This window comes from Mus pahari, chromosome 11 (genome assembly GCF_900095145.1).
Source record: "Mus pahari chromosome 11, PAHARI_EIJ_v1.1, whole genome shotgun sequence".
Taxonomy (NCBI): domain Eukaryota; kingdom Metazoa; phylum Chordata; class Mammalia; order Rodentia; family Muridae; genus Mus; species Mus pahari.
The window spans coordinates 41,953,821-41,969,695 of NC_034600.1; the positions used below are offsets into that span (position 1 = coordinate 41,953,821).

Here is a 15,875-nt window from a genome sequence, read left to right on the forward strand (position 1 = left end):
AAAAAAAAAAAAAAAAAAAGTCAAAGGGAAGGCTGGTGCTCATTCCCTCCCCCCTCCCGGGTTCTCTAGGTTCAGCGAACAGTAGTCCCTAGTGGTTCCTCCTTGCATCAGTAATGTTCTGGCTGGCTTTGTAAGTTAGCTCTGTGTGAGGTGAGGCCCAGTGCTGTACCTAAGTTCTGTATCTATAGAACAAAAGCCAAAGTTCTGGGACCTTCAGCCTAAGTTCCTTGTGGGCCTGGTGGACATCCAGCATCCTGTAGGCACCGTCATAGTCATAGTCATAGTGCTTAGCACACTCTATGGCCACTCGTGGACCCTAGTCACATGCTTCATGTCAGTCCTGTATGACAGAGATGTTTGTCTCAAAGGGAACTAAACCAAGCTTTAGAAAGAAATCTCTTAATTGACATAGGTAAACATCTTAGGAGTTTGAATTATCAAGCTTTGTTTCTGCAATTATGTGTGAGTGGTAGTTGTAGGTGGTTCTGTGCACACTAGGTGTTAAAGCAAAAGCAAATCTGCATTAGAAGTACACGACGATGAGCTTGGGAAACAGTTTGGGGGTCACTGTTAATCATGGCTTAGGTTCCCAGGATATAGTGCTGAGGCCAAAGCATGCAGGTTATCAAAGCAGTATTGTCAGGAGGACTTGGGGCTGGTATTCAAACTCGGAATTAAGAACAGAATGTAAAATGGCGGTTGGGGTTTGGACATTATTACATAAATATGTAAATATAAAGTAAATGTACCAATATTTATACAGGAACTCCAAGGTTATTTGAGTAAACAAGCTAAAAATGATGTGCAGTTGTCTGTTGGTCACTTGATTGGTCTATTGGAACTATGTGCTTTTGCTAATACACCAGTTACTCACTGGGCTCAGTACTATTTTCTACAGCAATACACACAACAATGAAGCTTGGCTGTGGTTGAATCTGCCCTGTTCATCCTGTGCTATATAAACCTTAGAGCATTGCAGTTAACCCACAGTTCAGATTTTGGCATTACTGAGTCCGTGTCTACCCTGCTCACATAGGAAGGCGCTATGCCCCTAGAAGACCTATTGGCATTCTACGGCTATGAATCTACACTTCCAACGGTTGCGAATCCCAGTGCAAACAGCTCCCCAAGCGAACTTGCAGACGAGCTACCAGATATGACTCTAGACAAAGTAAGTGCGGGCCTGTAAGAACGTTTCAGGGCCACTGTCAGGGCCAGGTTTCTAAGGCTCTTCTGCTTAAAGCTTTTCTAATTCTGAAATATATAAACGTCCTCTTATTTTGATGACTGCTCTAAACATCCGTTTGGATTTGATCCTGTTGCTTTAGTAGTAGTAGTAGCTGTCCAACTCCTGCTCAGTGTTCCTGTTTTGACATTGTAGCTAGGGGTTTTTCTGCAGTTGGTCTGAGGACCTCTCCCAGAGCCTTCACCCCAAACTGGCTTAGGCAGAGTTCTGCTTCTGGGTGTCAGTGGTCACAGCAGCCAAGGCCATAATGACACGTCTCACTCACACAGACTGCTCCTTGCCGAGGAGAGTCCTGTAGCCGTGCCTCTCGGGTGGGTTCTGAGAGCTTTCTTTCTGCTGGTTAGGCTTGAGGCAGGCCGAGAATCCACATCTTGGAACCTCTTCCTGTATGTTTTCTTCAGTATCATTCAGCCTTGGGGTACCTGCCGTGTGACAGTGACTTTCATACAAATCCATATCTGCTTCTTTTTAAGCAGTATCACCAGTCACTTAATTGGACATTTTAAACCATCGGAAGAGTTGAGTTGGGAGATAATTCTACATTTTTAAGAATTGTTGGGAAAAGTTGTATTTTTATTGTGGTTTTATTGTTTTTGAATTACTGTCTCACTGTTTTGCTCAGACTTGGCATGAACTCCTGAGCTCATGAAATTCCCCTGCCTCAGCCTCCTAACCTGCTCCAGAGACACATGCTGTTGTGCTGTGCTAGATAGAATATACTGTTTTTTTTTTTTTTTTTTATTATAAATTCACTGAAAATTGGTCTGGAACTCCAGTAAATTCTTTGCATGGCAAATTGTTTAAGTGTGCAATTGCATTTTTATTCCTATTTGACAAGTCATTAAAAATTTAAAATAAGTATGTAATTAAATATTAAATGTTATTAGTATTTATACACAAAGTAAATTACAGAATTTCAAACTTTTCAGAACCAAGGTGCAAATTGGTTCTTAAGTGAGTGTTATAAACAAAAGGCATCGCCATCAGCTGAGGCTGCATACAACTCCTCCTGATCTGCACTGCTTCCTAACTCTTGCAGGAAGAAATAGCAAAAGACCTGTTGTCGGGCGATGACGAGGAAACCCAGTCTTCTGCTGATGACCTGACACCATCGGTGACTTCTCATGAAACTTCGGAGTTCTTCCCCCGGCCTTTACGATGTAAGAATGCAGTGTCTGCAGTGACGCTCAAGCATTTTGCATCCCTTAAAGAAATAGAGTGATGGTCTGGATTGGATTCCACCCATGGATGGTCATTGGGATGGAGTAAACCCATACACTCACTTAGTTTTGCAAGGCTGCCTGTTCTCATCTGTTGCTGTGGTTAACCCATCTTGCTTAGTTCAACCACAAAATAGTTCTTGGGCTTGTTGAAAGGTTCAGCTTAAAATTTACCAGTGCTCAAAGTATTTTCATTTTTTAGTGATTTACTCTATTTTTTTCCCCTTTAGTTTTTGGTTGTTAATGTTTATTAGTATATTAAAAGGGCTTTAGGCTGAAACAAATGCTTAATTGCAGCCCGGTTATCTTGTTCCTAATGCTTCCCCGTACACATGACTAGATATGTTCAGGGGCAGCTCTGGGCTCAACTGTCTGTGCAGTCCTGGGTCAGTCCCGTGAGGACAAGCCCCCGTGCTACTCTTGACATTTCAGGTGATGGCGTGGTGACAAGGGGAGCACACACTGAGTGTGCTCTCAGTGTTTGTCCTTGTGATAGATGCTAGCCGTGAGGACTGTACAGGCGGACTTAATGGATCTTCTTTATTCAACAAGTTTTTACAATAGAAATGACAGACATTTTCTTAGGTGCTTAAAAACGTGCATTGTCTTCTTTTAAGCAAATACTACATGTGATGGAGACAAGGAGTCAGAGGTTGAAGACGTTGAAACGGACAGTGGTAACTCACCTGAAGATTTGAGAAGGGTAAGCCATCTGTCACTAATCTAATAGAGCATTTGGTCTAATGCTTCTAAACACTGTCCAGCTGAGGGCTGGAGAGAGATGGCTTCGGGTTAGGAGCATGTACTAATCCTGCAGACAACGGGGTATGATGCCCGGCACCAACTGCCTGCAACCCCAGCTTGAGGGGATTTGACTGTGGCCTTTGGGCTCCTGAACTCATTCATGTATGTATGCATGTGCACACACAAATATGCGTAATTAAAAAGAAATCATTAAAGTGGCCTAACGAGTTGAAACATTCAAGTCCCAGCACTGTTGGATGGTTCACACCCATGACTCCTGCTCCAAGAAATCACTGTCTTTTGGCCTTTCACCTGGACTCTTGTGCACACATTACCAGCCCCCAACACACACATTTAAATCAAAAAACTAAGAACCTTTCTTAAGCAACTTGTGATAGTTTTAGTGTTCCATGATAAGGTTAAGAACAGATTTGGGATTGTTTGTTTTTATAATGTTGCTTTTACTTCTCAATTTTCCTGTAGGAAATAATGATTGGTCTAGAGTATCAGGCAGAAATTCCCCCTTACCTTGGCGAGTACAATGGTGACGACGAGAAAGGTAAGGTCAAATTATCTTACCACTCAGGGTGTTTTGGGTTTTTTTTTTTTTTTTTTTTTTTTTTCGAGACAGGGTTTTTTTGGGGGCCCCTGACTTTCCTGGAGCTCACTTTGTAGACCAGGCTGGCCTCGAACTCAGAAATCCGCCTGCCTCTGCCTCCCGAGTGCTGGGATTAAAGGTGTGTGCCACCAAGCCCGGCCAGGGTGTTTTCTTAAAAGCCTGATTATATACCAACCTAGACGATAGAGAGACAGAATGATCCAGAGGAGTTTCCATAGACAGTTAGTTCTGTCTGGGAAAAAAGATATCAAAAGTAATCTTGAAGCTGGGCCTGGTGGGCCTGCTTCTGATCTTAGTTTTGGGAGCCAGTGGCAGGGGGGGTCACGGGTTCCAGGGCTGCCTAAAGGGGGGGGCAAGACCCTGGGGCTTCAGGAGCTGGGAGAAGAACCTCATCTCTTGAAGTAGTGAGAGTGTTATGTACATAAGCTTGTGAACAGAACCAGATAGAATGCTTTGTCCTGTTGCTGGCAGAGCAGGAAGTTGCTGAGGCCAGTCTGTTGCCTCCTGACATGTAGTTACCTCAGCTATCTTTGGTCCTGAGAGTTCTGAGAGCATGGGGTGTTGGGTTTATGCATGCAGGCATGTGTGCCTTCTTCCATGATCTTGAGACTCCAGGATTTCCATGAGTGCTGGCTGCGGTTTTGCTCAAAGGAGTTGGCTCATCTCTGGACAGCCACCAGGCCCACCTTCTCTTTTCCATTACTTATTATACTTATATATACTTATACTTTTCCATTACTTATTATTACTTAATATACTTAATATTCCATTACTTTCCTTCCATTTAAAAGCCCATGGGCTGGTTACCTGGGGCCATCAGCTTTGGCAGGTACTAGCAGCACCTAATGGAAGAGCTGTGCCAGGGGGAGCAGGGAGAGCCATGGTCTCCAGTGCCCCAGCAGTACTTCCTCATCACATGCCACACACCATCCAGGCTTGACATAGGCCTTAGGTCCTTTGGCCTTCCGCTATTTTTTCCAACCTGCAAATTCAGGAGGGAGCTAGCCTGAGCTATGTACTGATCCTGTGTATGTAATCAAGTCTTGTGTTAGTACATAGTGCATTAAGAAACATACTTCAAACATTTTATGTTTGTTCTTCTTCATAAGCCCCTGTAGGGGTCTTGATAAATCTGCTTCTTCCTTTAAATAAAAATTCATTTTGGATTAAAGTAATCTATAGAGGAATAATAGACCTTTCTTAGGGATTAGGTTATTATTTAATATTTTGACTTTGATTTCTGCTTTATTTTTATGTTGTTTTATTTGTAATTTTAACCATTAGAAAGTTTGCATGGCCATTTATGGAATTCAAGAGAATTCCAAAGAGTTTGTTAGGGAACTCAACAGTTTAGTTTTTTGTTTATTTGGTTTGGTTTGGTTTTTACAGCTACATTACAAAACTGTAAGATTCTAACATGCAGTTTTAGAATTATAGTTCACTAGCCTTAGATGGTCAGTAAAGCCAACATCAACAGTAGCTTTGTGCTGTTGACTCCAGGTAGTCCCTGTGTCCAGCAAACACTGTTCTTGTCCAGCATTCATTCACACTGCTGCTCAGTTACTTATCCCAGTCAGAAGCTCTGCCCACTACGAGAGGCACAGCCGGACAGTCTTTAATTAATGCCTTCATTATTTGTGCTATATTAATGGGATTTTCTTTCTTAGCTTATGAAAATGAAGACCAGTTACTTTGGCATCCTGGTGTGCTTTTGGAGAGCAAAGTCAAGGAGTACCTTATTGAGACCTCATTAAGAACTGGAAATGAAAAAGCCCTAGACAGAATTCCTTCAGGCACACACACCAGGGATAATGAACAGGTAAGCTTCCTCTTATAGAGTATTCCTAGATAACTTGGTTGCTTTAAATAGTTTAAATGTAAATAGGATATATTTTTCTCAGCGTGGCTTTTGTGTGTTGAGGTTATGAAGGGTGTGAGTAGAGGCCAGAGGTTGACCTTGGTTTCTTGATCACTCTGTTAATTTTGAGACAGGATTTCGTCAAGAATAATGTTGGCACTTGGTTTAATATATGCTGTCTTTCTGCTGCAGGGCAGTGTTTATCTGTTTACAACTAATATGATCTCATTAGAAATGTACTCTGCTTTGTCAAGTCCTCTTACAAGAGCAGTAAGCGACAGGCGCCGTATTAATAACCCCCATCAAAAGTGCCTAAGGTGGGGGGTTGGCCAGCCATGGTGGTGAATGCCCGCAACCTCACTCAGCACTTGAAGTCATGCAGGAGAATTTGTTTAGGGTCAGCCTTATCTAAAATGCAAGGCTATCCTGGGTTCTATCAGACTCTGTTTCAGTAACTCTAAAAAGAGATTAAAGAACCTGCCCAGGTGAGAAGACCTAGGAAGATGTAAAGTCAGTGGTGAGAGTGGATGACTTCTGGGTCAGAAGGAGCAGATTGCTCTGCCAGGTGGCTTGGTGAGGCGCCCCAGTGCCTACATAAACAAAGAGGGCCGTGGTGTTGGGGAGCAATCCAAGAAGACACCTGAAATCAGTGTCTAGCCCACACAGGTGCTTGTGTACACTTCCGCACACATGGAATACACAGACACTTGCATATACAGGGATGAACAAATGTCATGACAGTCTTTACTGAACCCTGGTTGTCTTTGGCCTGGAACTCATTGAGATCCACCTGGTGAGATTAAAGGTGTATGCCACCATACCTGGGATTAACTTGTATGCCACCATACCTGACTTGTCATGAGATTTGAAAGCGGTTTAGTATTGTTTGTTGAAACTGTTTCGTGAAATGCTCTTAGACCACGTCTGTTAGCAGTTTTTATTGGTTGTTTTTTCCTCTCCCTCTTGTTCTCTTAGGCATTATATGAACTTCTCAAGTGTAACCACAATATAAAGGAGGCAATTGAAAGGTACTGCTCTAATGGAAAGGCATCTCAAGGTGAGAAACAACTGAAAACAGGAGAAATGGTGAAGGATGTTCGTCTGAGGATCTGGACAGTGGTGTACAGGACAGAGCAGGCTGGAACCGTTTCATTCGTTGTCTTAGCACTTACTTCCTTTTGTCCTGTTACTGGTAGTAGTGACAGAACAAAGCGGATCCCACAAGTGACAACAGAGCCAAAGGAATTAAAAAGAATGACTTTATGATTTGACTGAAAAATGTTGGGAGTATTTTTTATTTAAATCAGGAAATAAAAGGGAGATTTAGGCTTAATGGGGAAGAAAAGGGGGCTGGCAAGATGACTCAGCAGGTAAAGGCACTTGGCGCCAGACCTGAGGACCTGAGTTCACATTGATGGAAGGAGAAGAGCAACTCTAGCAAAATTGTTGTCAGACCTCTATACACATGGGCACACAAGCACTGTTGTCAGACCTCTACACACATGGACACACAAGCACAGAGAGAGAGTGAGAAAAGGAAAAGGGGTGCAGTGTATTCCATGAAGTTTATTGAGGAAGTGTAGGTTTGGTGGTCATATAATAATAGTTTTTTATGGAGCTTATCGTCTGTTGATCATCAGCGCTAAGGAATATGGTTTTATATAAATGGATATCATGTACTCTCTCCACAATTAAGTATGTGTAGAATGAAAATAGTGCTTAGTGACTTAGTTGGAAGATGTAAAAGCTGGGAACAATGTATTTACGTTTGTAGGTTGAGCCACATGCCTTGTAGAAGACACTTCCTTGAAAGAATTATTTTAAATTGTCAACTTCCAGTCTTTAGACCAGATTTTCCTGAATTCAAAATTTGTCATTTTCTTTTGTCTACTGCTATTGATGGCTTTGAGGATTTGGTCCCCAGTATCAGTGAGTGAGGTAATTCAGAAATAACTAATCCCTAAGCCTTGGCTGTAACCTTGTGAAGTTTTTCTTGCCCTAACTAGAGTTCATTTCTCAACATTAGTGTCTGCTAGAAAATTGAGATTTAGTATTTTGAGAGCATGGGTAATTCTCAGCACTCACATACTGACTTTAAATAAATATGGATGGATTATTCTTACAGTCTGAAATTAAAGAACTTACTTTTTATGTTAAACCAAAATAGAACCTTTCTTTTTATTCCAGTCATTTTTTTTTCTAATCTTGTTGGGACTAGGGCAACAGCTTAGTTGGTAAAGAGCCAGTGCTGATCTCCAGAACGCATGGGCAAAGCTGTGCTGGTGTGCACTGGCTAGCGCATGAGCAAGCGGGCGGCAGGCACACGCCGCTCCTTGGCTCGGCTCTTACTTGCCAGCGAGCCTTGCCTAGTCAGCTAACCCCAAGTTAGAGCAGGGAGAAAACCTGGCCCAATAAAACAGGGTAAATATGTCCTGAGGACACAGTCGTGATCTGAGTCTTCATGCACGTGTGTACATGTAACTGTTCACAGTCACACACAAGAGAAAACCATGTATTTTAACACATTAAATCCTTGTTACACAGTGCAGAGAACAAAAAGTATGTTTTCTTGTGTTTTTAGATTTGCTATTTCAATTATTTAGGTGTATATATATATATCTGTTTATGTACACACAAGCAGTGGCGCAAACAGAGGCTAGAAGAGGAGGGGTGCCAGAGTTACAGGCTGCAGTGAAGTGCTTGGTAGGAGGAATGGAATTCAGGTCCTCTAGAATAATGCACTCTCCATCCAGGACAGAGAGAGAGTGTGTGAGGAGTGAGTCTGAAGGGTCCCTGATGTGCACAGAAGAATCCCGAGCTCTTTTCTTCTCTCTGTAGAAGGAATGACAGCATGGACAGAAGAGGAGTGCCGAAGCTTTGAACACGCACTGATGCTTCATGGAAAAGATTTTCATCTCATTCAGAAAGATAAGGTGAGTTGGTGGAGAGATTGCTCACCAGTGATTACAACGGTTACAATCAATGCCTTATATAGCATACATGAATGAGGAATAGCTTGAATGTTTAATGTAATGCTAAGAGAAAGGTAATCCGAGAATGTCCACCCTGACAGTGGGAAAGTCAAAACCGCTATTAAAACTGAGTGACTGTAGAGGCTGCGTAGGAAGGAGGGCGAGGGCTTACAGAAGGGTGATACTATAAAGGAGTCAGCCATGAGTGGGATAGAAACTCTAGACTGAGGTTAACAAAGGCAGACAGAGCAAGTAGACTGCCCACATTCAGCAAGGATCCCATTCCAGCCTGGGACACCGATGGGGAAGCTGTTCACTTGTGTGAGCAGCAAGCGTGCAGGAAGTCCATGCCCTAGCTGTGTCAGCAGGAACTCAGTACTGCTCTTACACATGTGTGAGCAAGTGTGTGGGAAGTCCATGCCCTAGCTGTGTCGGCAGGAACTCGGTAGTGCTCTGACAGACTTAAGATACAAGGGCTAGCTGTGTGTATCTGGTTTTGAGTTTTGTTTGTTCTCTCTTCCTCCATTGAACTGCCTGACTCCTTGGTCAAAGATCAGTGCTTACATTTCTGGGCTCCGTTCTTTCTTTAATGTGCCTGCCTTCTCTACCCAAACACCCCTGTATCCGATTCTCTTTGCTCTCCCTGCCCCTGTCCCTGTCCCTGTCCCTGTCCCTGTCCCTGCCCCTCTCCTTTTTCTTTGAGACATGGTCTCACTGTGTAGCCCTGGCTAGCCTGGAATTTACTCTGTGGGCCAGGCTGACTTGAAACTCTCCTGAGTTCTGAAATTAAAGAAAGCCCCATAGTCTCTGTTCACACTGTTGTCAGTGCAGTGTTAAATAGTCTTGTTCTTTTGCCTTTGTGTTCCATATAGAATTAACTATCAGTGTCCAGAGTAACCTGCTGAAGTTTTATTGGAAATATACTGAATCATTAGACTTATCCAGGAACACAGATTATCCATTCATTTAATTTCTTCATTAAATGTTTCATATAGTTTTACTCAGATCTAGTTGAAGGTATTGATGTAAGAAATATTTTCAGTATTAAATTTCAGGTCATTTGTACATAGGGAAGTAATAGGTGTTTCTGAGTTATTGGTTTTTTTTTTATATATATTTTTTAAAAGATTTATTTATTTATTATATGTAAGTACACTGTAGCTGTCTTCAGACACTCCAGAAGAGGGAACCAGATGTGTTACAGATGGTTGTAAGCCACCATGTAGTTGCTGGGATTTGAACTTAGGACCTTTGGAAGAGCAGTCGGGTGCTCTTACCTGCTGAGCCATCTCACCAGCCCTTTTTTTCCCCTATAGTAATCTGTGCATATGTATTTACTTATTTAAAGCTAGTGTCTCACTTATGTAGTCTAGGCTGGCCAGGCCCACTGTAACCCAGGCAGGCCTCACACGTGATCTTCCCACTCCAGCCTTCCCAGTGCACAGATTATAGGTGCTATTATAACCTACTATGCTTAGGGGTGGTTGGTTAACCTTCAGGATTTACACCCTCAATCCTAAAACCTTGCTAAAACCACTTGTCGGTATTTTACCTTTTCCAGTATTGGTGATTGAAGCTGGCAAGGCCTCACATGTCGCCCATCCCAGCTCTGCATTTTGAGACAGGGTCTCACTAAGTTACTGAACTTACTCTGAAGCCAGGCAGGTCTTGAGTGTATGCTCCAGTTTGTGGAGCTGTTGCATAACTGGATTCCACCTTGCCCGTTTCGTTTCTATCCTGTTGATTCTCTGGGGTCTTTGCACAGCTTCTGTGACTTCTGAGGCATGATGGTTCTTCTCTTCCTCTCCATTCTTTGTGCCTTTTCTTGTCTCTGCATTACTCCTTCATTACTATATTGGAAATTTCATGCTTTTTGTATCTTAAACCAGTAGTTACTGTTTTCTAAACGGTAAGCTAAAGCTTTCAGTGTGAATAGATATGTTCAAAGATGTCTGACTTATGAAACTTACTCTTAGTCCACTGCTCCATAAACAGACCCCCCCACTTGCCATACACTATTTATGGATAAGACAGAAGAGGTCTGGGACTCCAGGAAGCCTATATTCTCTATGAAGACTTAGAGTTAATGGTGTTTATTGAAAGTTATAATGCATTTCATGGTTTCAAAAGCGTCTCCACTAGTGACTTTTGGTCACAGCTTATTGTGGAATCAAGATAGAGAGAGAGTGAGACTCTTGAAATGTCTGTATTGGGGCACTGATAAACCGGAAGAATGTGTTAATTGAATAAAGATAAGTCTGTATAGTCAGACACTTACTTATTGCTGTCAAGTATTTTAGAGGACTAGTTTGCATATGGAGCCAACTGTTTTACTTACAAAAGTTAGTTGCTAAGCCCATTGGAGATAAGAGCCAAACACAAAGAGCAGAAAAGCCGTGCCTCTGTTAGTGAATGGTCCTCCCCTCCAGAGCTGGAGGGTGCTGGTCTCTGAACTCACCGAGCCCTTAGATAATGTGGTGAGGCTGTTTGGTTCTTAGTTTACCTGCTCATCATTTAGAGAATTAGTAAGTAGGTCCCAAGGAAAACCATTCATAGACCTATCTTTGGACATTGGCTGATCCCAACAGCTGTCAGTCACAATGAGGATTCTGTCACAATTGTTTGAAGATTTTCTAAGTAAACATACAACATCGTGGATATGCATTTTGAAATCTGCTCATTATTACTTGTAGAGACATGTCACTAATACTTGCTAAAGACGGTGTTGGGAGCATCAGTTTGTCTGCCTTTCTTCACTAGGTGAGATCTAGAACTGTTGCTGAGTGTGTAGCCTTCTACTACATGTGGAAGAAATCAGAACGCTATGATTACTTTGCTCAACAGACAAAATTTGGAAAGAAACGCTATAACCATCACCCTGGCGTTACGTAAGTATGGTGGTTTGATGTGAGTGACTGCCATGTTTCCCTGTGATGCACAGTTAAGATTATTGTTGTATTCTTCAGGGACTATATGGATCGTCTCGTAGATGAAGCAGAGTCTCAGGGTGGCACGGTCAGTTCTTCAGCCTTAGCTTCTAACCGTCCTGAGCCCATTCCTGATCAGCCGCTGAACATTCTCAGCTCTTTCACTGCCAGTGACCTGACGGGTAAGATGAGACTCCATGCACAGCCTGCTGTAGGCTGCATTCTGTTACAGACTGTGACCTCTCACTTAAACTGCTTTCCATTCTTTTCTAGCTTTGACCAACAGTGTAGCAACTGTCTGCAACCCCACAGATGTGAATTGTCTGGATGATAGCTTTCCTCCGCTGGCAAACACGCCTCGTGGACACGTCAATCATGTGCCTGTCGTAACGGAAGAGTTACTCACCCTGCCCAGCAATGGTGAAAGTGATTGTTTTAATTTATTTGAGACTGGATTTTATCACTCAGAGTTAAACCCCATGTGCAGCGAAGAATCAGAAAGACCAGCAAAGAGATTGAAGATGGGCATTGCTGTCCCTGAATCCTTTATGAATGAGGTTTCTGTAAATAACCTGGGTGTAGACTTTGAAAATCATACACATCACATCACCAGTGCCAAAATGGCTGTCTCTGTGGCTGACTTTGGCAGTTTGTCTGCCAGTGAGACAAACGGATTCATCAATGCCCATACTCTGCATCAGCACCAGCACGCCGCCCTTCATTCAGAGTGACGGGAAGGGGAGCCCAGAGACAACGGGTGTGCAGTACCAGTAAACTTGAGGGAGCTCTCGGGTTTGCTTAGTCTTTCACTGGAAGTTTGAACCGTTTTCACTATGACATCAGTGATGTCAGTATGTATAGAACTATATCTTGATTTATCAAGAGTATTTTCATTTTTCAATCCATAAATGTGGAAATGAACTATGATCCGCAGAGTTGGGAACTAAGATGGAGCTCTGTGGTGCAGCTTTAAGCTCTGCTTCTCCTCCTCATCCCTTAATACCTCTTCCACGTCCTCCTTTTTCTGTTCCCGTTGCCCTCACCCCAGATTTAAAACCTGTAGACAGAGGCCACCAGCTCAAACCAGCACAGATGTTCAGAACTGATGTGGCTTCTTTTCATGTCAGCTCCTTTTGCCGTAACGGATGCAGTGGAATCAATGTTTACAGGTACCAACCCCGATCCCTGCTCAATGTAGCATTTTTTTTTTTTTTTGGTTTTATTTTCTTTGTTAATAAAAGCAGGGGTAGGTTTCTTTAAACTGCACAAACATGCAAGGATTTTTTTTAAAAAACAGAAACTTCTCTCATGTTATTCAACTAGAGCACTTCAGTTTACAAAACAGCAAGACCATCTGTCTGGAAGCCAGCACGAGGAACTGTGTGCAAATGATGAAGACGCTTGCTTGGATCCTGTTTCAAAATTCTAGACCAGGGCTACCTTACACAGAATTGGTCATTGTTCTGCCGGGAGGGAGACTTCTGTGTAAACTTTTCTTTTCTTTTCTTTTTTTTTTTTTTTTAACAAAAAAAATTGGCATTTGAAGATGTGGTATTCATATGGGGTTTTGTCCACCATTGTCAAGATTGTAATATTAAAAATCATACTGGTCACTGGTAATTTAGTTTGTTCCGAGGCAGTTGACTTGCAGAGGCACAGTCTACAAAGCCCAGGAAGTTGCCACAGTGGTTTACATTTTGGGACACCTCTTGGAGCACTGCAGTTCAAAGTGTTAATATACTTAGACTTCTAGATGGTCTACATCATGCAGAACCTTGAAGTATACCTAAGCTATTTTGTTTAGCTCGAATAGTTGGAAAGAAAACTGAGTTTCTGTCTGAAGTAGAATGGTACGTTACCACTGTAAAGTTTTAAAAAGTGACAGATGTTCACATGCATCTCAGATGTGATTTTACTTTTATTCCAAACGTGAATAAGAAGCCATTGTCATAGCTTTGACCATTTTTGCTTTATTAGATATGCTCCTTTTAAGTTTTAAGGTGAGTCAAACTATACAATACAGTATTAGGATATAAGCTTTGCTTTTATAGTACAGTTAAAACAATTACTTTTGCACCGTCTTAATTAAATATTTTGATTTATTTTTTAATTTTTTTTATTTTACTAGTCGTGTTGCTGTTTGTAAGTGTAAGTCGCTTCAAGGTTGTGCTGAGTAGGTAGGAGGTAGTGGTCCTAGTGATTGGAAGGGAGGGTATTTATTACACAAACTGTGAACTGCAATGACATCCTTGGTTTTGGATGGTGTGTATTGTTTTCCTTTGCAGCATTTTAATGAAGATTGCTTTGAAGTGTTTACACAGTAGCACATTAACTATAAAATTTAGTTTAGCACAGAGGACAAAGGGTAGTTAAATTAATAACTTAAAATCAGTCTTTAACTTATACAGCTAAAATTTAATATTCCTGTATGCACACAGTAAACAATGGGTAGCCCGGACTCCATGTTGCTTTCTAATACTCTCCAAGTGGTTAGTTAGCTTTTTATTGCTGTGCTGTGCTAAACTTTGAACCTTATTTTTTTTTTTTTTTGTTCCCTTCAGTATACTTTCTTTAATGTAGGAGGATACTGGGCATATTCTTGCATTGTTATAACTATATTTTTCACTCTGGGTTTACAGTGGCTGGTCTGTATAAATAATTTACACAAAGATGACTGAATGCTAATACCAGTTGCACTTAAATGAAAATGCCCATTCTCATTAGCTGACACAGTTTATCTATGCATTGCTGGGGTCTTGATATAAGATGGAAACAGTGTTTCTTATCTAGAGTTTTGATTATCAGCAAGTTGAATGGACACTTTAGTTATTTAAATAGAGTTTTGACCAAAATCCAGAAAAATGATATGAGAGAAATAAATTCCAGCTAGTTTAACAGATTTTTAAATGCTAACCGGATTTTAGCCTCTTAGAGAGTGCTACCTAGCTGGTAACGTTTACTTTTAATTCCTTGTTAAAATGAGGCAATAATTTGCAAGATTTTTGTATATATGTGTACAGTAAATTCTTCATATCTTTTTAGACCTAATTCAATATTTTCTGACTGCTCCTGTCATGTATGATACATTTTTGTGCATGCCTGATGTGACATTCATAAATTGTACCACTATGACTTTATCCATGTAAAATAGCTATTTATTGAATTTTCTTCCAACAGCTGGACTTATTTTTTTGTCTCCATTTAAACATCTTAGCAGAGAATTTGTTACTGTTTATTAAAAGAATTGAGTTTGAAAGCATAAAAAAAATCTGCTTCGCAATCGTATGAAGAAAAACATGCCTTTATTATCACGTGTTAATAAGCACAATTCTTATAGCAAACGGTGATGAATTCTTTGTTTCTTTCATTTGCCGCAATATTTTCATATGAACAAACCAAAAATCCATGGTGAGCAGTGGCGGTGTTGGCTGGCCCATCCTGTGTGTCCAGGGAACTCCAGAGGATGTGGACATTGACGAGTGTAACCTGGTGCTGTGACTGGAGCAATACTTTTGTCACTTGTGCTTCGCCGTGCTATGCCGGCCTTTTAAATGTTTAGTTTTCCTCTTGTCATGGTCAACTGCTGAATTTACTTGAAGGATGTAGAATACTATTTAAAAAAAACAAAAAACAAAAAAAAAAAACAAAAAAAACCCTAAAGTATGTACAATTAGGTCAAAGAATTGTGCAATCGTTTCCTTTTTAATTTTTAAAATTGAAGGTCACAAATATTTGAGATCAGACCTAATAGAGTAGTCGTACTATTTAATTTAACCAAAGTCTAGTAAATACTTCAACCTTGAATGTAAACTAACAACCCGACCACCAAGGAGATTGTTTGCCCAGAGTTTCAAAGCACATTGTCTACGAATGGAAATTGAAATAATTTATAAAATATTGACATTACTATGTTTTTTAAAAAGTTCCTAATTTTTTCACTAAAAGGAGGGAAACTATTAGTTTTATTGTTAAATATGGTAGATAATAATATTCCTCTTAGATGACCAGTGATTGCAATTGTCCCAGTTTGAACTAAGTACCCTGTGAGTATGAGGAACTAGTGACAATCAGAACAAGTTTTAGTATCCAATGTTCAAGAGGAAGTTGCTATTGTTGCATTGATTTTAATATTTGTACATAAACACTGATTTTTTGAGCATTATTTTGTATTTGTTGTACTTTAATACCTGGTGTACAGTTCCAGAAATAAAAATCTGGAAATCTGTTTTTTCCTGGTTCGTGTGACTATTTACCAAAAAGTTTAAAACCAATCTTAAACTCTATCTGAT

The 15,875-nt window shown here is 40.9% G+C and overlaps 1 protein-coding gene across 2 annotated transcripts in view; it reads left to right on the plus strand.

The window, feature by feature from the left end:
• Window positions 1–15,813, plus strand: part of Mier3 (MIER family member 3) — a 26,842-nt gene extending 11,029 nt beyond the window's left edge. The window contains exons 4-13 of one of the 2 annotated variants that reach the window (XM_021208521.1): window positions 1,037–1,171; window positions 2,286–2,406; window positions 3,084–3,169; window positions 3,694–3,769; window positions 5,497–5,648; window positions 6,663–6,744; window positions 8,526–8,620; window positions 11,420–11,547; window positions 11,626–11,768; window positions 11,860–15,813. In XM_021208521.1, coding sequence (XP_021064180.1) covers window positions 1,037–1,171; window positions 2,286–2,406; window positions 3,084–3,169; window positions 3,694–3,769; window positions 5,497–5,648; window positions 6,663–6,744; window positions 8,526–8,620; window positions 11,420–11,547; window positions 11,626–11,768; window positions 11,860–12,317 — 1,476 coding nt within the window. In that variant the 3' untranslated portion in view covers window positions 12,318–15,813. The remainder of the gene's footprint in view (window positions 1–1,036; window positions 1,172–2,285; window positions 2,407–3,083; window positions 3,170–3,693; window positions 3,770–5,496; window positions 5,649–6,662; window positions 6,745–8,525; window positions 8,621–11,419; window positions 11,548–11,625; window positions 11,769–11,859) is intronic. The other variant, XM_029544025.1, reaches the window with a different exon arrangement.
• The last annotated feature ends 62 nt before the right edge of the window (window positions 15,814–15,875 follow it).